Source organism: Podarcis vaucheri, assembly GCF_965113315.1.
Source record: "Podarcis vaucheri genome assembly, chromosome: 2".
Classification (NCBI taxonomy): Eukaryota; Metazoa; Chordata; class Lepidosauria; order Squamata; family Lacertidae; genus Podarcis; species Podarcis vaucheri.
The window spans coordinates 113,300,157-113,323,547 of record NC_138760.1 but is presented as its reverse complement, the minus strand read 5'-3'; the positions used below and the strand labels follow the sequence as shown (position 1 = coordinate 113,323,547).

The 23,391-nt window shown below is 49.4% G+C and overlaps 2 protein-coding genes across 3 annotated transcripts in view; both read left to right on the top strand.

The window, feature by feature from the left end:
- LOC309524893 (E3 ubiquitin-protein ligase TRIM7-like) overlaps window positions 1-9,639 on the top strand; it is a 254,550-nt gene extending 244,911 nt beyond the window's left edge. The window contains exon 8 of the transcript XR_014216028.1: window positions 9,543-9,639. The gene's annotated coding sequence lies outside the window, so the exon portion shown is untranslated. The remainder of the gene's footprint in view (window positions 1-9,542) is intronic.
- On the top strand, window positions 1,775-23,181 carry ZNF692 (zinc finger protein 692). 2 transcript variants are annotated; one of them, XM_082210061.1, is made up of 11 exons: window positions 1,775-4,572; window positions 6,996-7,202; window positions 7,918-7,949; window positions 8,965-9,483; window positions 12,014-12,065; window positions 13,898-14,032; window positions 15,690-15,752; window positions 16,677-16,755; window positions 18,817-18,931; window positions 20,313-20,412; window positions 21,696-23,181. In XM_082210061.1, the coding sequence occupies exons 2-11, from the start codon at window positions 7,012-7,014 to the stop codon at window positions 22,015-22,017; spliced, it is 1,608 nt and encodes a 535-aa protein (XP_082066187.1). In that variant the 5' UTR covers window positions 1,775-4,572; window positions 6,996-7,011; the 3' UTR covers window positions 22,018-23,181. The 2 variants fall into 2 exon arrangements, with proteins under 2 accessions (XP_082066187.1, XP_082066188.1); XM_082210062.1 differs by lacking the exon at window positions 1,775-4,572 and adding an exon at window positions 5,274-5,482 and having other exon boundaries at window positions 7,000-7,202.
- Window positions 23,182-23,391: the final 210 nt, after the last annotated feature.

Here is a 23,391-nt window from a genome sequence, read left to right as displayed (position 1 = left end):
TAATATCTGGCTTTATTGCAGGGAAAGGAAACCACATCCAAGCTAAAGATCCTGGTAGAATCCCATTTTATTATATTCCTAAGAATAAGATGTTTCTTCTCCCAAAGGTTTTCCGGAGATGCAAGGATTCTTCTGCAGCTCAGATCCCTTCTTAGTTTATTCAGGATGGAGAGTAGTTGATCCCTGTACTCGCATTAGATGTTTCCTTTAAAGTGAAGAATTTCTCGGTCTCTTTAGAGTAGCATCAGGACTTTTCATTAGGTGGGTGGTTCTCTTGTTTCTTGCTTCGTAGGTTTCCTCCGCAGATCTCGCTTGCGCCAGCCAAAGGAGACTGGGACAAATGTCCTAACGGCGCCGTGCCACTTTGCGGACAGTTTTCACCAGCTCCATGACTTGTTTCTTGCGCAGCACGCGCTTGAGTGCTTTGTGTAGCTCCCTGGAGCCGATGGTGGAGGTCCTCTGGGCTTTCTTGCTGCTCTTGGCGTGGTTAGACACAGTGTTGTAGAACCTCCTTATGAAAGTGATCATCTTCCCTTTGGCCTTGGTCGATATGGGCACCCTGTCGCGGTGCAGCTGACTCAGAACTTTAGAGATAAACTCATCGCAGGGATGCCTGACATCTTGCTTTACAGGTGCCATCACCTGGTCTACCACCGTCCGCCGCCCCTGCTTCCCTTGGCTCAGATTTGGCTTCCTCTGCTTTGGCAGGAGCTTCCCATGTGCGGCTTTCCGAGTCGTCTGTTTCGTTCTCTTGGGAAGGCGGGTCCTCCTCCTCGTTGTTCTGCAAGCAGCAGCCATTGTCCTAATCGTCTCCTTTGGTTCTAGCTTCCACCTCAGGATGCTACCATTGCTCTGAGCTTGGCTGACATACACTGGCTGATGCTCAACTGAGGGGCCTGCTCTTATCCTGTTGGGTGGACAATGTGCTGCCCGGGCATCCAATCAGACTCTGGCGCATCATAATGTGCATCTCTGATCCTCATCTCTCCTGTATGCCAACAGGGGAGATTGTGACTCCCCATGTGCTCACTGCTCAGTGGGCAGGATTGAAACCAAATTTAAGCAGAAGTTGTTTGGCTCCTAGCATCTCCATTGGGCTGGCTGGCACAGCTGCAATGCTGCACCAGTCATTTGGGCTGTGGGGGAGCAGGGCAGCAAAAGAGATGCCACTTTGGCTGCTGGGTGCATCACCTGGTTGGATGGGTAGCATGGTATGAGAAGATCCACATCCTGTGGTGTGGCGGTGCCCCGCAGATCTCCTGGCAAGCACAGCATCAAAACAGGCATGTCTTTTGATGCTGCACGAGCCAGGTGATTCCTGGCACCCGACCAGCTGCTCCATACCTGCTTCCACTGAAGGAAGCCCAGGCCAGCAAGCACACATACCATCTCCCCACTTCTTCCCTGGTGGGAGTGGGGGCACCATTTTGTGGTTCACCTCAGGTGCCAAAATGTTTTTAGCTGGCCCTGCCTACAAAAGAACCTCTGCTCTTATTTCAAATGATCCAGATTGCTATGAGACCAGACCTATCTTTGCAGAAGCCATGCTGGTTCTAATTCAGCAAAGCTTTTTCTTCTAAATGCTGGGTTATTTTATCCTTAATACTTTGGACCAGTTTTCCTTGTGAGAGATGTTACATTAAACAGCCTGTAATTTCCAGGATCCCCAGCCCAAATTCCCTTTTGTTAAAGTTGGTGTTACACTGGCTACTTCCCAGATAAAGATGGTTACCCCTTAAATGCCTTCTGCGGTAACCCTAAACACCTTGCTTTATTGGAAGGAAAGGAAACCACATCCAAGCTAAAGATCCTGGTAGAATCCCATTTTATTATATTCCTAAGAATAAGATGTTTCTTCTCCCAAAGGTTTTCCGGAGATGCAGGGATTCTTCTGCAGCTCAGAACCCTTCTTAGTTTAGTCAGGATGGTGATCAACACAGTGCTCCTGTGAGATGTTGTTTTCTTTAAAGTGAAGTATTTCTCGGTATCTTTAGGGTAGCATCAGGACTTTTCATCAGGTGGGTTTTTGTCTTGCTTTGTAAGGCTGGCGTATTCATCTCTTCTCCCCCGTGGATCTCACTTGCGCCAGCCAAAGGAGACTGGGACGAACGTCGTCCTATCGGCGCCGTGTCACTTTGCGGACGGATTTCACCAACTCCGCAGCTTGATTCTTGCGCAGCACACCTTTCAGTGCTTTGTGTAGTTCCCGCGAGCCGATGGTGGAGGTCCGCTGGGCTTTCTTGCTGCTCTTGGCGTGGTTGGTCATATTGTTATAGAACCTTCTTATGAAAGTGATCATCTTCCCTTTGGCCCTGGTCGATATGGGCACCCTGTCGCGGTGCAGCTGACTCAGCACTTTAGAGATGAACTCATCGCAGGGATGCTTCACATCCTGCTTTACAGGTGCTGTCACCTGGTCTACCACCTTCTGCCCCTGCTTCAGATTTGGCTTTCTCTGCTTTGGCAGGAGCTTCTTATGTGCGGCTTTCCGAATCGTCTGTTTCGTTCTCTTGGGAAGGCGGGTCCTTCTCCTCGTTGTTCTGTAAGCAGCAGCCATTGTTCTAATTGTCTCCTTTGGTTCTAGTTTCCACCTCAGGATGCTACCATTGCTCTGAGCTTGGCTGTCATACGCTGGCTGGTGCTCAACTGAGGGGCCTGCTCTTATCCTATTGAGTAGACAATGTGCTGCCTGGGCATCCAATCAGACTCTAGCACGTCACAATGGGCATCTCTGATCCTCATCTCTCCTATATGCCAGCAGGAGAGATTGTGACTCCCCATGTGCTCACTGCTCAGTGGGTAGGATTGAAACCAAATTTAAGCAGGTGTTGTTGGGCCCCTAACATCTCCATCTGCTGCACCAGTCAGTTGGGCTGTGGGGCAGCAGGGCACCACAAAACACACCTCTGTGGCTGCTGCACTGCTGTACAAATCACCCGGTTGGTGGGGTAGCGTGGCACCAGAAAACACATGTCTTTAGGTCACATTGATTGATTGTTGTTGTTTAGTCGTGTCCGACTCTTCGTGACCCATGGACCAGAGCACACCAGGCACTCCTGTCTTCCATTGCCTCCCGCAGTTTGGTCAAACTCATGCTGGTAGCTTCAAGAACACTGTCCAACCATGTCGTCCCCTTCTCCTTGTGCCTTCCATCTTTCCCGACATCAGGGTCGTTTCCAGGGAGTCTTCTCTTCTCCTGAGGTGGCCAAAGTATTGGAGCCTCAGCTTTAGGATCTGTCCTTCCAGTGAGCACTCAGGGCTGATTTCCTTAAGAATGGATAGGTTTGATCTTCTTGCAGTCCATGGGACTCTCAAGAGTCTCCTCCAGCACCGTAATTCAAAAGCATCAATTCTTCGGGGATCAGCCCTCTTGATGGTCCAGCTCTCACTTCCATGCATCACTACTGGAAAAACCATAGCTTTAACTATACGGACCTCTGTCGGCAAGGTGATGTCTCTGCTTTTTAAGATGCTGTCTAGGTTTGTCATTGGTTGATCCATTAGAAAGTAATAAAAATCCACAGGCGCACCAGAAGCTCCGTTCCTGCTGGGACTGAACTGGTTGTGCTCCCCTAGATATGCCTTTGCTGTAGAGATTGATATGGAAGAGACCCGTTTTGTTGCAGCTGGGGCAGATGAAGGCGTCCAGTTGTGCTGCTACAGATGCACGTGGCATTTCTCTTTGTGCTTCTCCCAGCGGTCATTCCTCCCCTGGCCCCTGCTGTGCCTACACAACCTGACTGCTTGTCTGCAGGCACTGCGGTCATCTGCAAGGGATTCCCACATGGCCGGGTTGATGCTGTCAGCCTTTATGTCACATTGGCAGACATTTTTTTGTAACGCGCAGATAAGCCACAATAAATTGCCTTTCTCAGAAATTTGCGAGTTCACAAAATTATGTCTATTATTTGTTTCATGAACGGGTGTCACTTTCCAGAAGGCATCCTGAAGCAATCTGCTATTAAAAAAATAGAGATTTTATTTTTTTTTGTGTGTGTGTGTGTTTGTGTGTATACCATTAAAAAACCAACAATTACAACACATGCATAAAATCGACTCAAATCCAATGCCAATGGCAGGGACCGGACTTGGAGGATTAAAACAAAGATTGTGAAGTTAAAACCAGCATCATTTGCCAGGTGGGAAAAGACACGCGTTTGCCCACATTCAATGTCGCTCTACCTAAAGTCAAGTGGCCGGCCGGCCGGCCCTACACTAATTGCCGAGTGAACTACAACTCCCATGAACCACCGGGGACCCAGCGTCGAGGCCACGTGACCAGGCGCGCGTGGGCAAGGGGGCTTCTCCGCCCCGCCCCCTCCCGTCCTCCTCCTCAGCTGCCATATTTCGCCGCTCTTCCTCTCGTGTGTCAGCGAAGAGTGAGGGGCGGAGGAGGAGCATTCGCCGCTCTTAAAGGGGCCACGGTGCCTGGCGGTGGGCCCCCTCCCCCGTCCCTTGTATCCATAGGGAGTCCTCAACGGAACAGCGCTGCCCGCACCAACGCGGGGAGATGGAATGGGCGGCGGCGGCGGCGAGAGAGCTGGCGCTCCGGAGCGAAGCCTGAGCGAGACGGTTGGTGGAGGAAGGAGGGGCGCGCGGGTAACGGAGGGAAAGCGGCGCTCCTCTCCCCCTCCCCCGGCTGCTGCGCGCTGGCCTCTGATTGGCCGCGGCCCGAGAGGGGCTGGCAGCCGTTGGCTTGCGGGAGAGGGAGGGGCGGGACTGTGGGCTCGAGGGGGAGGAGCGGCAGCGTTGGCGGAGCACGAGAACGGCACGAGTTGGGGGGCGCTGGGCAGGTTCCCCCATTCACACACACACGCATCTCTGCGCTGTGTGGGCCAAAATAACAGACACGTTGTAACACCCAGAAGACTTTAGGGGGGAGGACTCTGCAGGGGGCTCGACTAGATGACTCGGGGGGTCCCTTCCAATCTATCATCCTTCGATTCTGATCTTTTTTATTCCAAGGGGGAGATAGTTTCTTCCATCAAGAAAAGCACTCTTCTTTTTTCATGTAACATTAAACCTCAATATATCCATTTGTGCTTTTGCTGTATTTTTGCCTCCTTTTTCTGTTCTGTTCTTCCTTTTTTTCCTTTTTCTTAAGGCAAGAAAAGGCCATTCATTTCTGTACAGTAAGGCTGGGCAGACATCAGGATTTACTTCATTTTTTATTTTTTGTACTGGGATCCCAATGGTGCAAAATACTGATCCACAAGGCAGAGCTGTAGCTACCTGGTGGGGGTGGGGTGGGGGGGGTCTAATCAAGTTTTTTGTCCCGGGTGAAGCCTCCAGAGGGGCGACATTGAGGCTCCCAGCCTCTGTGTGTGTGTGTACACAAATGTGCATGCCAAACTGGGTCTTTGCCCCGGGTGAAATCAGGCCTAGTTTCACCCCTGCCACAAGGAACTGGCACCCAACTGGTGCAAAATATTGGACTGGATGAGGAGCCAGTTGCAAAACAACAGTCCAGAGGAAGAGGCAAGTTACCCGTTGCTCACACACCAAGCCTTAGACTGGGTTGACAAGTATAAAAGTACAAATCTCTTTCTGAGTTGTGGCAGTTCAGGGATTCCGAAGAAACCACCAACAATGGCACCATCTTGCAGTTGCCATTGCTAACCATGTGGAGGAAGTCTTGCAAGTCTTTCACAAAGCACCGAGAGGTCACCCAGTAGATTCTGACCCACCTGCTGCTTCATAAGATAGAGAAGTGGCATAGTCAAATTCTAGTTTGACAGGTACTGCATCATTCCAGTAATAATAGGGAGAGGGGGAATACCAGGGGGTTTAGGATGCAATATCTAGTAGCAGACATGTGCATGGTAAAAGGCATGGATAGGCAAACTAAGGCCCGGGGCCCGGATCCAGCCCAATCGCCTTCTAAATCCGACCCGTGGATGGTCCGGGAATCAGCGCGTTTTTACATGAGTAGAATGTGTCCTTTGATTTAAAATGCATCTCTGGGTTATTTGTGGGGCATAGGAATTTGTTCATTTTTTTTTTCAAAATATAGTCCGGCCCCCCACAAGGTCTGAGGGACAGTGGACCAGCCCCCTGCTGCAAAAGTTTGCTGACCCCTGGTAAAAGGGGTATGGTTTCCTGGGAGTGTACACAAGGGAGCTTGAGTCATATGTAACCTCTGAAAGGTAGAGTTGTGGCACTTTAGAGACTGTCAGTGCAAGGACAGGTCTCTGCATCCTGTTGAGCTCTGAAAGCAGCTTACCCAAAACACCTTTACATTAAAATCACATTATTATTGTTGTTGTTGTTGTTGTTGTTTATTAATTATTATTATTTTATTTTATTTTACATTTTTATTGGAATTTTATTTACAACATAACATAAACACCCCACCCCACCCTCCAATACGCAAATCTAAAATCACATTACAGTGGTGCCTCGCAAGACGAAAAGAATCCGTTCTGTGATTCTCTTCGTCTAGCGGTTTTTTCGTCTTGCGAAGCAAGCCCATTGACGGATTAGCGCTATTAGCGGCTTATCGGCTTATCGGATCAGCTGATAAGCAGCTTAGCGGCTTAGAAAAAGGGGGGAGGGGAAAAACCCCGCAGGAACTCGCAAGACATTTTCATCTTGCGAAGCAAGCCCATAGGAGATTCGTTTTGCGAAGCACCTCCAAAACGGAAAACTCTTTCGTCTAGCGAGTTTTCCGTCTTGCGAGGCATTCGTCTTGCGGGGCACCACTGTATTAAATCCAAAAGAGAATGTGGCTTCAGGAACATGCAAGGATATTTCCTGCCTTCTCCCCCAGCTGAAAAACCCTTTGGTGTTCCTTTGGCGACCCCTTTGCAGGTAGCAGTGCCTTCTGAGGAAGACCCTTAGGCAAGGGAGTGGGGTGGACCAGCAGGTTTTGCTCAGCCATTGATGGAGGAAACGTGTGTGTCCCCTGTTCGCAGCAGTGTCTGCTGTCTAGAACTTGCTTGCGTGGCTCAGTTGGGAGTTCCTCGTGGATCACAACTCCCATTGCCTTTTTCCAGTGAGGCGGCTTGGGAGATGATGGACCACGGGCGCCAGGGCCGCCAGCGGGCCTCCGAAACGATTCGCAAGCAGAAGCGCAAGGAGCTGGACGCGCGGCGAAGCAAGTGCCGCATCCGGATCGGCAGCCACCTGGAGCAGTGGTGTCAGCTGAAGGAGCAGCTGGGCTTCTCTTTGCACTCCCAGCTGGCCAAGTACCTGCTGGACAGGTGAGGAAGCTGCTTCAGGGAGAACTTGACTTCCACCCGCCTGTTTTGCCTGTGTGTCAAGTGCTAGATTTGCATGCGCTGAAGTAACTGGAGATGTGCAGGTGAGATGTGGCAAGTCTGACAAGAAGCCAGGGAGGTTCCTGGGAGATGGAGATGGTTGGTTTTAAGCAAGCTGCTGTGTCTCGGGTTTCGCTTGTCTCCCCTACCCTCCCTTGCAATACACAGATAATATGGACCTAATTTTCCTGGTTGTTACAGGGATTACCGAGGCCTGGTTTAACGGTAATGCCTTTGATATACAAAAATACTTACCTGTGAAGGGATCCAGACACAATGTACTATTCCAGTGGTGTTGCTGGTACCTATCAGAGTAGCATTAATACAGCGCATGCAACTTCACATAGGGAAGTCAATTTGCATATCTGACGTTGCATTTAAATTTGGCCTGAGATTAAATCCCTGAAGCAATGATGGTGGCCCAACGACCCTTGGGATGTTGTCAAGAGTCCAACTCCCATCATTCCTGAACACTGGCCATGTTGACTTATGGGATTCCCAGCAACATCTGGAGGGCCATAGATTCCTCAGCCCTGCTCTAGCAAATGCTCCTCTTCTTATTTCATCAGTAATTTTGAGGAAAGCAGTTGCTGCGAATCAAGTACAGACCCCTGTATTTTGCCTGCTCACCTTCCTGCCTCTTCTCTTTCTCATTCAGGTACAGTTCACAAGGCTCAGTTCCAAAAACAGGTAAGAATCCTTGCAGGTTCTCTGTAGAAAAGGCATTTTATTAGTATGTATTAAAGTGATCTCACAGTAGTCTGGCAGATAAGTACAGCGTGTTTAGGTGGGTTTTTTAACCGCATAGCCTGTTTGTCCACTTGGACAAATGTTTCACATGGTAATTGGGGGGGGGCGGTGGGCTTACTTGAGTCACTGGAGATCGTAGCAGTGTGTCACAGGACAGGCTTTCTCAACTTTGGGAGTAGCAGCCCTAAAGTTCCCAACAGATGGTGAAAATCAATTCTCTTACTACCGGGCCAAGATGGCAGTTTTTTTTCTCTTTCTACAGATGTAAAAACTTTTTACCGCCATTTACTATTGTGGTTAATTAATGGTCACTGTGTTATTTTGCCTACCTCTAAGGTTTAATGTACTTGCTGCAGGGCATTTCATTTCCATCCAATCACAATCTTTTACATTTTTACCCTCTATACCACAAGTATATGTAATACAGGTAACTCTATTCCCATCTTATATAAAATCCCGCACATAGAAAACTAGTCCGTTCGAGAAGGTAACAGCCTAGAGCTTTTTCTGGAGGCGTAGATCAGCCCCGTAATAATTGTTAATAAAAATGTAGTATAGCATGTAAGCGCACTGCTGCACTGTGTCAACTCTCTTTATTGGCCGAGGGAGCCGGCGTACAGCTTCCGGGTCATGTGGCCAGCATGACTAAGCCGCTTCTGGCGAACCAGAGCAGTGCATGGAAATGCCGTTTACCTTCCCGCCAGGGTGGTACCTATTTATCTACATGCACTTTGACGTGCTTTCAAACTGCTAGGTTGGCAGGAGCAGGGACCGAGCAACGGGAGCTCACCCCGTCGTGGGGATTCAAACTGCTGACCTTCTGATTGGCAAGTCCTAGGCTCTGTGGTTTAACCCACAGCACCACCCACATCCCACGGGGGAGAGTTATACATGGGGATATTGGTTCCCTTCTAGCAAGCCTGTGTCATGGGGGTTTCCCCTTTCTTCTTCCCAGGACAGGATAGCTCCAAAGTTGTTTCCGAGCCTCTTCCTCCTGATGCTCTGCAGCACCTCGTCGTCCTTTCTCACAATCACAGCCAGGAATGTGGCTTCATCCCTAACGTGAAGCCCTCGTTGCTAGAGCAGAAAGAAGTCCCAAGCAGCATGGTATGGGAGTGCCTGGCCGGTCACACCTTCTCTTGGAGCCCCCTCACCTCGCAGACCTGCCCCCCGTCCCCCTGCAAGGCAGCATCCAGGTGTCCAGAGGAGAAAGCCGTGCGTTCCAAGCCCAGCCCCCCGCCCTCCCGCATCATCCGGCGCCGGCGTTCCCTCCGCAGGGCAGCAGCAGCCCACGCCTTCTCCTTAGCGCTCGCTTCGAACTCACCAAGCCCAGTGGACGAGGCAGAGCCATCTTCCAAAGAGGATGGGGAGGGCGGTGCGGACGGAGAGAGATCGGCGTGCCTCTCTCCTGGCAGTGGAACAGTCCTTGGTGAGGAGGCGGGATTGCTGAGCGACCAGAACCCCGATGAGACAGGTGAGGGGGGCTGGCTGCTTGTAGGATGCTGGAGTGAAGTCCTTGAACTTGAGAGCCAGTGTGGTGTAGTGGTTAAGAGCAGTGGACTCGTAATCTGGTGAACCGGGTTCGCTTCCCCACTCCATCACATGCAGCTGCTGGGTGACCTTGGGCTAGCCCAGGGGTCAGCATACTTTTTCAGCAGGGGGCCGGTCCACTGTCCCTCACACCTTGTGGGGGGCTGGACTATATTTGGGGGGGGGGAATGAATGAATTCCTATGCCCCACAAATAACCCAGAGATGCATTTTAAATAAAAGGACACATTCTACTCATGTAAAAACACGCTGATTCCCGGACTGTCCGTGGGCCGGATTTAGAAGGCGATTGGGCCAGATCCGGCCCCCGGGCCTTAGTTTGCCTACCCATGGGCTAGTCACACTTCTCTGAAGTCTCTCAGCCTCACTCACCTCACAGAGTGTTTGTTGTGGGGGAGGAAGGGAAAGGAAATTGTTAGCCGTTTTGAGACTCCTTAAGGGGAGTGAAAGGCGGGGTATCAAATCCAAACCCTTCTACTTCTTGGATGATTAGGGACCGAAGAGGCCCCACTTGGGTTAGAGGCTATAGGAGGGCGTTACGTTGGAGTGTGAGATGCAATTGTTGGGTGCACCTAAAAGTAAAAGCAGCCTGGACAGGGCTGGCCCAGTAAGTGAAATACCGTACTTTTCCATGTATAACATGCTCCCATGTATACAAAGCCCCCTATTTTTGGGGACTCCAATTTAAGAAAATGACCCAAAGTTGTGGAGCTTTTTTTGAGGAGGGGATTGACAGAGATTGACAATCGCTCGCGTCTGCAACAAGCATCTGCCGGAAACAGCAAGCAAACTTGCCGCGACAGTAGCCAATCCACAACAGCCATTGACCCATCAACCAATCACGCACCCATTTAACACAGCAGGAGCCAATACAAAGAACCCCTTGCCACAGCCACCAATCACACACAAAATTGCCAATGACAAGCTGCAGCTCATGGCTGCAGCCAATCACCCATCACCCCTATCCACTATCCGTGTAGAAGAAGCCCCCAGTTTTCAAACCTTATTTTAGAGTAAAAAAAAAGCTCGTCTTATACACAGAAAAGTACAGTAATAAATTTAGCTCGCTTAATAAGCAAGCGCCATTACATTACAAATTGTGGAATATGGTCTGCAAAGCATGCCTGTCAAATCCTTATGGTTACCAAGAAATTGAATAAATCTCCTCCAATACTGTCAAATAATCAGAAACCACAGAGAATCTGAGTGAATTTCTAGTTCATTTTTTTGTTCTTCCTTCTCTGTGTATTTAGATTATCATCCTGCAGGTAGGATTCTGTCATTGATAACTTCGTTATATGCCCCTTGGGGGCTATTTGAGGAGGGGGGCATGCTTAAGGAATTATTATCATTACCAAGCCTGCCACAGGTTTTTAAAGCAAAACAAAGAGAAATGTAACATCTCATTTTATTCGAAAGACACGTACCAGAAAAGATCTATTAATTAGCAATGTAGGTTTTGGTAATATGTCTATGTAATTTCTGTATATTCTTTTCTAAATGGTAATTGCTTGAATTACAGTGGTACCTCGGGTTAAGAACTTAATTCGTTCCAGAGGTCTGTACTTAACCTGAAACTGTTCTTAACCTGAAGCACCACTTTAGCTAATGGGACCTCCCGCTGCCGCCATGCCGCTGGAGCACGATTTCTGTGCTCATCCTGAAGAAAAGTTCTTAACCTGAGGTACTATTTCTGGGTTAACAGAGTCTGTAACCTGAAGCGTCTGTAACCCGAGGTACCACCGTAATTGTAATTGAGTTGGAATAACAAAGGCAGTGGTGGTTAGAAAACATCTTGTACCTTATTGACACAAAAACGCAAATTGCTGATATTAAAAAGGGGGTTTCTTTATGGGAAAAACATCTGCCTATGTAATAGCAGAAGGACTCCTCTATACAGTCGTACCTTGGACGTTGAACAGAATCCATTCCGGAAGTCCGTTCGACTTCCAGAACGTTCAGAAACCAAAGTGTAGCTTCCGATTAGCTGCAAGAAGCTCCTGCAGCCAATCGGAAGCCATGTCGGACGTTCGGGTTCCAAAGAACATTTTCAAACCAGAACACTCACTTCCGGCTTTGTGGCGTTCGGGAGCCAAAGCGTTCAAGTCGCAAGGCATTCGTCAACCAAGGTACGACTGTAATTTTGTACTGTTCCTGGTTTAGACTGTGGTTTCAGAGGGGTCTTTTATATCATCTTCATTGTTCCTCGCGGACTGGAGGTTTCCCAGGTTACAAAGCATGCAGTTCTGCTGTTTTCACTGCACAAGGCCGCAGTCTCAATCCCTATCATCCCCAGCTAGGCTGGGACAGATCCACTGCCCCAAACCCTAGACAGCTACAGGACCTAGATGGGCCATTGGCCGGGCTGAATATCAGGCAGCTTCCTGTGTTCCTATGTATGCACATTCTGTGGCTGTGTCACCCAGTTCTAACTGTGAATGTTTCCTCTTGCAGCGACTCCCTCCGAAGAGATTCCAGCTGCCACAGAAGTCACAGAACCTGAAAGGTCAGTTTCTATTCTGCCTAGATACAAGAGGCAGTTTACGACTTTAAAATAATAAAGCAAACAAATGGTGCAAAACGCAGACCAGCAGAGCTTCTGCAGGCTGACCGATGGGACTTCTCAGGAGCACATGGCATCAGCTCCCTGGCCTGGCTTCTTCACTTCTGCCTTCTCTCAGGGCACCCTTGAGTGAGAATGTCAACGTGGATCTCCACTCGCCCCTTTTTTGGCAGGACATGCAACTTTCCTCAGATGACTGAGCTCAGGAAGAATTGGGCTTTCCTGTTTCACAGCAGAGGCTGGCTACAAGGGTCAGCTAAATAGTGATTGTGGCGTTCACAAAATTGCTATGCTCCCCAGTCACCCATTGGTGATATGTATACCTGGTATGTTGATGAACCATATATCTGTTGATACATTTTTTTAAAGCATTTTTTGTCATTTGTTGTTGTTTGCATAGGGTCTGTTAGTTTCTGCTCTAGGTAATGGGAGTTTAAAAAGGTAAAGGGACCCCTGACCATTAGGTCCAGTCGTGACCGACTCTGGGGTTGCGGAACTCATCTCACTTTATTGGCCGAGGGAGCCAGCGTACAGCTTCCGGGTCATGTGGCCAGCATGACTAAGCCGCTTCTGGCGAACCAGAGCAGCGCACGGAAACACCGTTTACCTTCCCGCCAGAGCGGTACCTATTTATCTACAGTGGTGCCTCGCAAGACGAAATTAATTCGTTCCGCAAGTTTTTTCTTCTTGCGAGTTTTTCGTCTTGCGAAGCACGGTTTCCCATAGGAATGCATTGAAAATCAATTAATGCGTTCCTAGGGAAACCGCCTTCAGACCAGGTCCGGGGACAGTCTGTCCCCCGACCTCTTCTGAAGGCTGGGGGGGGGGACAAGGGCTTTTCTTCCCACTGCCAGCCTTCAGAAGGCTGTTCTGAAGGCTGGCGGTGGGAAGAAAAGCCCTTCTTCCCACCTCCCGCCCCGCAAGCTCCGGGGACAGGAGGGCTTTGCTGCCGACCGCCAGCATTTTAAAAGCCCCTGCTGTCCCGGGGAGATTTTAAAATGCTGGGGGTCGGCAGCGAACGCTTCACTCCCGCCCGCCAGCATTTTAAGATCGCCCGGGACAGCAGAGAAGTCTCCGCTGTCCCGGGAAGGCAGGCGGGGGGGGGAGCAAAGACTTTTGCCCCCCGCCGGCCTTCAGAAGAGGTCCAGGACCTCTTCTGAAGGCCGGCTGTGGGCGAAAGTCTTTGCTCCCGACCGCCAGCAATTTAAAACAGGTCCCCGGAGATTTCCCTATGGGCTTTCGTCTTGCGAAGCAAGCCCATAGGGAAATTCGTCTTGCGAAGCGCCTCCAAAACAGAAAACCCTTTCGTCTTGCGGGTTTTCCGTCTTGCGAGGCATTCATCTTGCGGGGTACCACTGTACTTGCACTCTGATGTGCTTTTGAACTGCTAGGTTGGCAGGAGCAGGGACCGAACAACGGGAGCTCACCCCGTCGCGGGGATTCGAACCGCCGACCTTCTGATCAGCAAGTCCTAGGCTCTGTGGATTAACCCACAGTGCCACCCACATCCCTGTAATAGAGTTTAGGGACCTTCAAAAGCCTTGCCTCTAAGGCAATTTGAAGTTGTCCACCTCCACAGCAACCTTGATAACACATTCATGGAAAAAGACAGTGCAGGCATCTCTCAGTAAGCTTAGCAATTATGGGAAACTCCTGCCTTTGATGTCAGGAAGGGCTGAGCTGTATGAACCGATGCCCCTTTCTACGTTGAAGGATCTTGGAGCCCTGCGCCCTCTCACTTAGTTTTTATTTTAATTATTTTGTATTCTCTGCAGCACTTTGCCTCTACCAGAGGAGACGCCAGAGTCTGTGCCTGACCAACCAGAGCAGGAAGATGACGAAAGAGAGGAAGACAACCTGGTATATACAGATGACCTGCAAGATGAGAATTATCAGCCTTCCCTGGACAGGTAAATAGGCTTTGCGGGGCATTACCACCAGTTAAGGACTGTGCAAGCATTTCTAGTTTAACGCTGCTGTTCTTATTATTACAACTTTTCTATATAATAATAATAATTTATTATTTATACCCTGCCCATCTGGCTGGGCTTCCCCAGCCACTCTGGGCAGCTTCCAACAAAATATTAAAATACTGTAATACACCAAACATTAAAAGTTTCCCTAAACAGGGCTGCCTTCAGATGTCTTCTAAATGTCTGGTAATTGTTCTCTTTGACATCTGGTGGGAGGGCGTTCCACAGGGAGGGCGCCACTACCGAGAAGGCCCTCTGCCTGGTTCCCTGTAACTTGGCTTCTCGCAGTGCGGGAACCGCCAGAAGGCCCTCAGAGCTTGACCTCAGTGTCCAGGTAGAACGATGGGGGTGGAGACGCTCCTTCAGGTATACTGGACCAAGGTCGTTTAGGGCTTTAAAGGTCAGCACCAACACTTTGAATTGTGCTCGGAAACGTACTGGGAGCCAATGTAGGTCTTTCAAGATGGTCTATCCCATCTTTCCTCCAAGGAGCTCAAAGCAACTTCCATGATCCTCCCCACTCTCCATTTTTAAAACTCACAACAACCATGTGAGGTACATTAAGCTGAGAGTCTGTGAAGTGCCCAGTTGAGCTGGGATTTGCACTCTGGTCTGCCAGGTCCTAGTCTAGCCCTGTTGAACTCCACAGCTGATTAGCTCTTGTGGGGTTCCACCCAACCTTTAGAGTCCGGTAGCGTTGCAGTAGTGTTGCATCCTGTCAAGTTAGTTTGGTTCCTGGGTAGCCAGAGCAGCTGTTCAGGGCTCAAGTACTTAGCAGACAAGCTTTTGCCCCTTCAGGGCTGGATTTAGGTTTGATGAGGCCCTAAGCTGCTGGAGGTAATGGGGCCCTTTATATGTCCAGCTGTCCTTTGTCAAATTGTCGCTGTTTTTTTGTGTTGAATATATGCTATTGGGTAATTTATGGAGCTAATAGATATCTAAAGCCATTTGCCCATGTTGCCATACAACCAGTCCATGCAGAATGTAGGCACCCTATATATAGAAATGAGCAAACCAGTGATATTTTAGGGAGCAGGCTAGCATGTGGGGCCCAGTACTTACATCATAGGAGCCTACACAACACAAAACACTGTTGCTGTATGCAGGTTTTATTTTATTTGTTTTTTATCTTACATTTTGGAAATGTACGTCCAGGTTTTTTTTCCTTTTATTTTTTTTGGGGGCCTCCAAGAGAGTGGGGCCCTAACAAGAACAAGAGTTTATCACTACCCGAAGGAGTCTCAAAGCGGCTAACATTCTCCTTTCCCTTCCTCCCCCGCAACAAACACTCTGTGAGGTGAGTGGGGCTGAGAGACTTCAAAGAAGTGTGACTGGCCCAAGGTCACCCAGCAGCTGCATGTGGAGGAGCGGGGAAGCGAACCCGGTTCACCAGATTACGAGTCCACCACTCTTAACCACTACACCACACTGGCTATCGCTTGTTTAGCTTATACATAAATCCGGCACGGTGCCCCTTCCATTTTCCCACCACTTTTAAAGACGGCTGCTTCCCTCATCCTTGCCACATCCTTTTGCTGTTACACGAAAGACCCTTTCGTTGCTACGCTTACCAAGCTTCTTTCTTCCTGTACAGTTGCAAGAAGCGGGCACAGCCTGGTGATGAGGATGTGGCCCAGATTGGTCCAAAGAGAATCAGGTGGGTCTGGTCCATTGGCTTTTGGGGCCCAAAGCGCACGCCTTTAACCTCCCCAGAAGTGGGCCATAGCGTAGGGACCGTGGAAGAAGGCCTCTAATTCATGGTTAGATTAAGGCAGTCATGCTAGACAAATGGAACGATCTCTTGAATCCCTATCATTTGTCCATGGTCAAATAATATTCCATGAATCTGGTGATGCTTGAAGAATTGGCCAGCTGTCAACTTAGTACAAGCACCTTTAAAAGCACCTTTAAATACTGCCTTTTGTTTTTCAATAGGTGTCGGGGAACCTTCCAGAGTAGAAAGAGAGGCAGGAGCTCTAGAAGGGAGGAAGGGGAATTCCATTGCACCTACTAAATCTCACCCACAGTTCTCCTTAAAAAATCAGCCTAAGTATAACAACTGCTTAAATATATTTATGCTGTTCTGAGAAAGTTGACGCTTTAAAAATACTTGGCCAAGTGCAGTGGTACCTCGGGTTAAGAACTTAATTTGTTCTGGAGGTCCGTTCTTAACCTGAAACTGTTCTTAACTTGAGGTACCACTTGAGCTAATGGGGCCTCCTGCTGCTGCCACGGTGCCAGAGCACGATTTCTGTTCTCATCCTGAAGCAAAGTTCTTAACCTGAGGTAATATTTCTGTGTTAGCGGAGTCTGTAACCTGAAGCGTATGTAACCTGAAATGTCTGTAACCCGAGGTACCAGTGTATTTGACATCTGACCGTATTGTTTTTGAGTAATCCAATGCTTGACGCTTGGCATAAGAACACAAGAAGCTGCCTTATGGCGAATCAGACCATTTGTCCATCTTTCAGTATTGTCTACACTGACTCGCAGCATCTCTTCAGGGTTTAAGAACAGGGAACCTGGAGATGCCAGGGATTGAACCAGAGTTTCCTCTTCCCTCCTCTGCCTTTCTTCGCAGGAAAGCAGCCAAGCGAGAGATCCTCCTCTGCGACTATGATGGCTGCGGAAAGATCTTCTCCAACCGCCAGTATTTGAATGTAAGTGATGGATCAGTGGCAGGAAGCACAAGGGCAGAGAGAGGACACGGAGCACTGGGAAATGGTCGAATCCTGAGGGAACGTGAATTGAACTATTTGACTGCCTCGGGAGGTGATAAGGTCTCCTTTGCAGGAGGCAGTTAAACAAAAAACAAGATATACATTTGCAGATTCCTGCACAGAGCAAGGGGTCGTATTAGATTACCTCCACAGTCCCTTGCAGCTCTAAAATTCTGTAATTTTAGGAAATTCGGTTTGGTGGAGAACATACTGTATGACCACTCGCATAGCAGTAGGAAAGGCCACCATATTGATAGCTGATCAGAGAGGATTAGACAGGTTTAGTGAAGTTGAGGACCAAAAGTTTTAAAAAAGATAAAGGACCCCTGGACAGTTAAGTCCTGTCAAAGGCAACTATGGGGTTTGAGTGCTCATCTCGCTTTCAGGCCAAGGGAGCCGGCGTTTGTCCACAGACAGCTTTCTGGCCAGTAGGACTAAACCACTTCTGGTGCAACAGAACGCCATGACAGAAACCAGAGTGCACAGAAATGCCATTTACCTTCCCGCCGCAGCGGTACCTATTTATCTACTTGCACTGGGTTGCTTTCGAACTGCTAGGTTGGCAGGAGCAGGGACGAAGCAATGGGAGCTCACCCCTGTTGGATGGATTCAAACCATCAACCTTCTGATCAGCAAGCCCAAGAGGCTCAGTGGTTTAGACCACAGCGCCACCCGCGTCCCTTTCGTTGAGGACCAGCTTATTGTCCACACAAACTGTTTATTTTCTGAACCGTAGACTCAAAGGAGAGCCTGCGCAGGTGGTTTGAGGCAGGGAGGCCAAAGGAGGATGTCAAAAACGCCAGAATGACCAGTCTTAGCGTTTTATTAAAGAAAGAAATCAACTTACAACACAGTGTGCAGAGCCTTTACAGTCATGGGACAGACACCACCACAGTGAGAGGTCGCCAGGGCTTGTCTGCAAAGTGCTAATAAGTTAAACGTATGTTGTCTTGGCCAGAACCTCCCATCGATCCACCTGACCCATGAGGGCATATAGGCGGCAACCATCCGAAGCTTACAGATAGCTCCCCTCTCTAGGCTGAGAGTCCAGCATCCCAGGGCCCACAGATAAGCATAACATCAAAGCAAGCCAGGTACCATATCTCAAAACAAGTGAATATCAACATCTAGGTGCTCATTCTTGCACCAAATAATTGTAGGGTTATCTTGACTGCTAAGATGGCATTTGCAGAATTTCTGGAATGTCTGACTTTTGCTTCAACACACTCTGTCCCTAGTTAAAAGGTAAAGGGACCCCTGACCATTAGGTCCAGTCGTGACCGATTCTGGGGTTGCGGCGCTCATCTCGCTTTATTGGCCGAGGGAGCCGGCGTACAGCTTCCGGGTCATGTGGCCAGCATGACTAAGCCGCTTCTGGCGAACCAAAGCAGCGCGCGGAAATGCCGTTTACCTTCCCGCCAGAGCGGTACCTATTTATCTACTTGCGCTTTGACGTGCTTTTGAACTGCTAGGTTGGCAGGAGCAGGGACCGAGCAACGGGAGCTCACCCCGTCACAGGGATTCAAACCACCGACCTTCTGATCGTCAAGCCCTAGGCTCTGTGCTTTAACCCACAGCGCCACCCGCATCCCCTGTCCCTAGTTAACTGCAGAAAATTTTCATGGGAGCCCCACCCCTTGAAGGATTTCATGCCCCAGCAATTTACATATCTGATGGGCAGAAAGAACTGTGGAGGATCATTCATTGGGCATGGTCCCTCATGCCCTCCTTGTAGGGACCTTAGATGCTGGAGGTGGTGGGCGTGCAAAGCTCCCTGGGGCAGCATACCTCCCACAGCAAAGTCCCACCTTGCTTCATCAAAGCCATGTAAAGAGGCAGCGGGTGGGCACATTTCTGAGACTGCAGTTTGTCATGAAATTATGTGACGTACCGTATTTTATCTGTTCAGGAAGATTGCTTTGCTCTGTTTTTGTAAAGCACTTTTGTTGCAGAAGGTAAGAGTTTTTGTTCCACTTTGACCTCTTTTTCTGCCTCCCTCAGCACCACAAGAAATACCAGCATGTTCACCAAAAAACGTTCACCTGCTCTGACCCCAGCTGCGGCAAGTCCTTCAACTTCAAGAAGCACCTTAAGGAGCACGAGAAACTGCACAGCGGTGAGGATTCTTGTAGGATCCCACCTGGTTAGGATCCCTACCAGCCCAGCTCTTGAAGTGCTTTTAACTTGCCTTCGGTGAACACTTTCCTGCCCCCTTATTCCATCCGGTAGATGATGTGGAGAGCAGCTAGCCTGCTGGCACATAGATTGGTCCTGAACGGGTTCAAGTCCCTGCTCCCAGAAGGGAGCAAATTATGTAGAAGCACGTACTATGGTGTCTAGAGGTATATATTTGGGCAGGCCCCACAGCTATTATTTGATGTTGGTTTTCAAGAGGATTTAAGATTGGCAGTGTGAGACTCCCAGAAACATGGCAGCATGGCATGGCAGAAAACATTGCCCACTGCACAATTATTCACTCCAAAGAAAAATGGTGTGAAATTATAGATAGATAAAGATATAAATAAGATAGTTTATCCTTCCAGATTCGAACTGTAAGTCCTTTGATAACCATAGGTAAAAGGTAAAGGGACCCCTGACCATTAGGTCCAGTCATGGCCAACTCTGAGGTTGCGGCGCTCATCTCGCTTTATTGGCCGAGGGAGCCAGCGTACAGCTTCCAGGTCATGTGGCCAGCATGACTAAGCCGCTTCTGGCAAACCAGAGCAGTGCACGGAAATGCTGTTTACCTTCCCGCCGAAGCCGTACCTATTTATCTACTTGGCACTTCGACATGCTTTCGAACTGCTAGGTTGGCAGGAGCTGGGACCGAGCAACGGGAGCTCACCCCGTCGCGGGGATTCGAACTGCCGACCTTCTGATCTGCAAGTCCTAGGCTCTGGTTTAACCCACAGCGCCACCCACGTCCCTACTTTGATAACCATAGAGGTTTGCAAAATCCGCTTTTGTTGTCTTGCTAGATGTAGATGTATCTTGAAAGATACTTGAAACATTTTCAGAGGTTTGTTCTCCATTGAACTGCTTTGATTTAGGGTTTGGGTGTGTGTGTGTGTGCGTGTGTGTGTGTGTGCGCGCGCGCGCGCATTTTTGTTATTTGGATCCTAACTCTCCTTCCATTAACGGAACTGCGTTCACATTCACAAAACAATTCTATCCTGCCTTTGTGTTCCTCCGGTGCTCCCTCCCAAACCCCCACCCACCCAAATCTGTTCTTGGGGTTTGGGGGATCCTTGGGATTGATGTGGGATATGGTGCCCAACAGATGAAGGGGAAAGTTGGCAGAAATCACATCCTCCATTACATGAATGGGGGGGGAGAGAGACTTAGGATGCCTGTCAATATGTGTAACAGGGTTTTGTATGTGTACACTGTAGTAGTTAAAAGATTAATATTTGGAAAACTATTAGACACTCGCTGCAATATAAACTTGTTACCTTGGGCCCAAAATAGCCAGTGACCTACTTTTTTCTTCCCTGCAGATAAAAGGGACTATATCTGTGAGTTCTGCGCACGCTCCTTCCGAACTAGCAGCAATTTGATCATCCACCGGCGAATCCACACTGGAGAAAAACCCTTACAGTAAGGACTGTTGTATTGTACTACTGATAATAAGAACAATTAGTAATGCTTTTTCTTCTTTGGCGATCACTCGTAGCCAAGTAAGATTGTCTTCCATAAGCACAGTTTTAACAATGAGTCCGTAAGTGACTGTGGAGGCCAATTCTGGATCCACACGTCCTTCCACAGTGTGGACCTAGGTTTCCGGGCGGGAGTTGATCACGGTGAGGGTTTGCCAAGCATGCCTTCCTCTTAGCACGTTTCTCCCTTGCGTCCTGAGTCCAACTGTCTTCAAAGCCCATGACATCTTTGGTAAAGGCTGTTCTCCAACTGGAGTGCTCGCAGGCCAGTGTTTCCCAGTTGTTGGTGTTTATACTACTTTTTTAAAAAAATTGCCTTTAGGCAGTCTTTAAACTTCTTTTGTTGACCACCAGCATTACACTTTCCATTTTTAAGTTCAGAATAGAGTACAGTCATACCTCGGGTTACAGACACTTTTCAGGTTGCGCACCACGCACCATGCCGAACCCGGAAGTACCAGAATGGGTTACTTCCGGGTTTCGGTGCTCGTGCATGCACAGAAGCACTAAATTGCGCTTTGCGCATGCGCAGAAGTGCCAAATCGCAACCCGCACATGCGCAGACGCAGCCCTGCAGGTTGAGAACGTGCCTCCCACACAGATCACGTTTGTAGTGGACAGAGCGTCCACTGTAGTTGCTTTGGAAGATAATAAATTCACCAGCAGCTCCCAAGGTAAGGTAAAGGTGAAGGGATCCCTGACCATTAGGTCCAGTCGTGACCGACTCTGGGGTTGCGGCGCTCATCTTGCTTTATTGGCCGAGGGAGCCGGCGTACAGCTTCTGGGTCATGTGGCCAGCATGACTAAGCCACTTCTGGCGAACCAGAGCAGCGCACAGAAATGCCGTTTACCTTCCCGCCAGAGCGATACCTATTTATCTACTTGCACTTTGACGTGCTTTCAAACTGCTAGGTTGGCAGGAGCAGGGACTGAGCAACGAGAGCTCACCCCGTCGTGGGGATTCAAACCACCGACCTTCTGATCGGCAAGTCCTAGGCCTGTGGTTTAACCCACAGCGCCACCCGCGTCCCTAGCTCCCAAGGTAGACTGCGGCAAATTATAATTCAATATTAAAAACAGCTAAAACAAGACATAGGAATATGGTGTGTCCTAAAAACACATATCCCCTAGTATACGGGGATGGAGCTGTCCAGTCATGAGTTCCCTGAACCCCCTCATGCGGATGAGCTGATCCCCACCCCTTTTCTTGTATATTTGATGCAGGTGTGAGATCTGTGGGTTCACCTGCCGCCAGAAAGCCTCCCTCAACTGGCACATGAAGAAGCACGACGCGGACTCCTTCTACCAGTTCTCCTGCGACCTCTGCGGCAAGAAGTTTGAGAAGAAAGACAACGTCACCGCGCACAAGAGCAAGAGTCACCCCGAGGTGGCTGCCGGGCCTCCGCAGCCTGTGCAGGAACCCCCGGCTCTGAGCCAGAACCCTCTTGCTCTGGAGCCCTTGGAAAACCCCATGCAGAGCCAGCCCAGCAACCCACCAAGGAGGGCGGAGGAGTCCGCCCTCATCATCGCAGTCACTATCGAGTAATTGGGCCGGGCCAATCGAGAAGCAAAATGGCGGAGAGGATTCCTGGCCGATCCTGTCGGCGACAGACTGCGTTTGGTTCGCAGTCGCAGGAGGATGCAAGATGGAGACCCCAGAAAGGGGACTGGAAAGCCTTGACCCCAGGAAGCAATGTCTTGCCAGCTGCATCCCTTCAGCGCAGCTGCTTTCGGACTCGGTATCTGCTACACAAATGGCCCAGGGCTCAGCCTTGCCTAGTGGCAGGATGATGAGGAGTACAGTATCAGGAAGGCCTTGAAAGTCTTAAGCTGGTGGTGATTGGATCCCAGACTCCAAGTATGGGAGGGACTAAGGAGGCCCATGCACCTGGCAGAGGAGGCGTAAACATACCTCTCCAAATCTCACCTCACATGGATAACAGCTCTGGATTTAGCACATATGGATTAATGACGATGGAAGACATGCTGTGCCCTGTTGTTGTTCTTAAATCCTTTTCCTTTGGGAAGCTTAAAGGATGCCACTGTCTCGCATGGACCTGGAAGCCAAGGACCTGGAATATGCAAGGCGTAGCCTCCGCTACAGAACCCTGATCATAACTGGAGATACACTCTGGAATCTGCATGTGCAAATCTTTACTTATTTGACATGTTTCGCTGGCCTTGGGACCGACTGACATGTTACGGATAGATGACAAAGACGTGGGCAGAGCACTTCACTCCCAAACACTGGCCGCTGGAACTTGTTTACCTTGGCTCTGGAGATTCACCAGGCATTTCCCACAGACTCAACCTTTAAAGGGGGCGCGGGGGGGGGGGGAGAGAAGCACATTTCTAGTTCTTATGGCTGCGTAAAGAGAGGTTTTTGGGTGGGGATCGGGGGGTTTTTAATTCTCAGGAAACTAAATTCTGCAGCCAGTTCAACACTCTGCATTTTTTCCTGTGCTTGCACATTGTTATTTAATACATCTCCCGCTCCTGCCTAGCTTGCACAGATTTTACGTTGTTACGTGGGCCGTTGAGAAGCTTAGCTTTCACTCCTGGGCTTCCCGCAGCCAGTTAGACTTTCCAGCCATCCAGCTTGGGCCTGCAGTTTTGTACCTTATCATCTCAGTAGGTAGAGCACAAGGCCCAACACCGTGGGGTAGAGTCTCAAGTTGGGCAAAAGATTCCCGCATTGCAGGGGGTTGGACTAGATCAGTGTTTTTCAACCACTGTTCCGCGGCACACTAGTGTGCCGCGAGATGTTGCCTGGTGTGCCGTGGGGAAAATTGAAAAATTCGAAAGATTTTTTTCTTTAAAAAAAGTCAAATTTTCGCCCCCTAGGCGGGCGCCGGACTGTGTCCACCCTATTTTCCATCAATCCTGGGTGGGGATCAGATCGGATGGGATCGGATGAGAG

Excerpts from the sequence above, each read along its gene's own strand:
- ZNF692 (XM_082210061.1), top strand. The coding sequence starts at position 7,012 with ATGATGGACCACGGGCGCCAGGGCCGCCAGCGGGCCTCCGAAACGATT. Across the intron at positions 7,203-7,917 it reads GCCAAGTACCTGCTGGACAG|GTACAGTTCACAAGGCTCAG; the intron begins GTGAGGAAGCTG and ends TTTCTCATTCAG. Across the intron at positions 12,066-13,897 it reads GAAGTCACAGAACCTGAAAG|CACTTTGCCTCTACCAGAGG; the intron begins GTCAGTTTCTAT and ends TATTCTCTGCAG.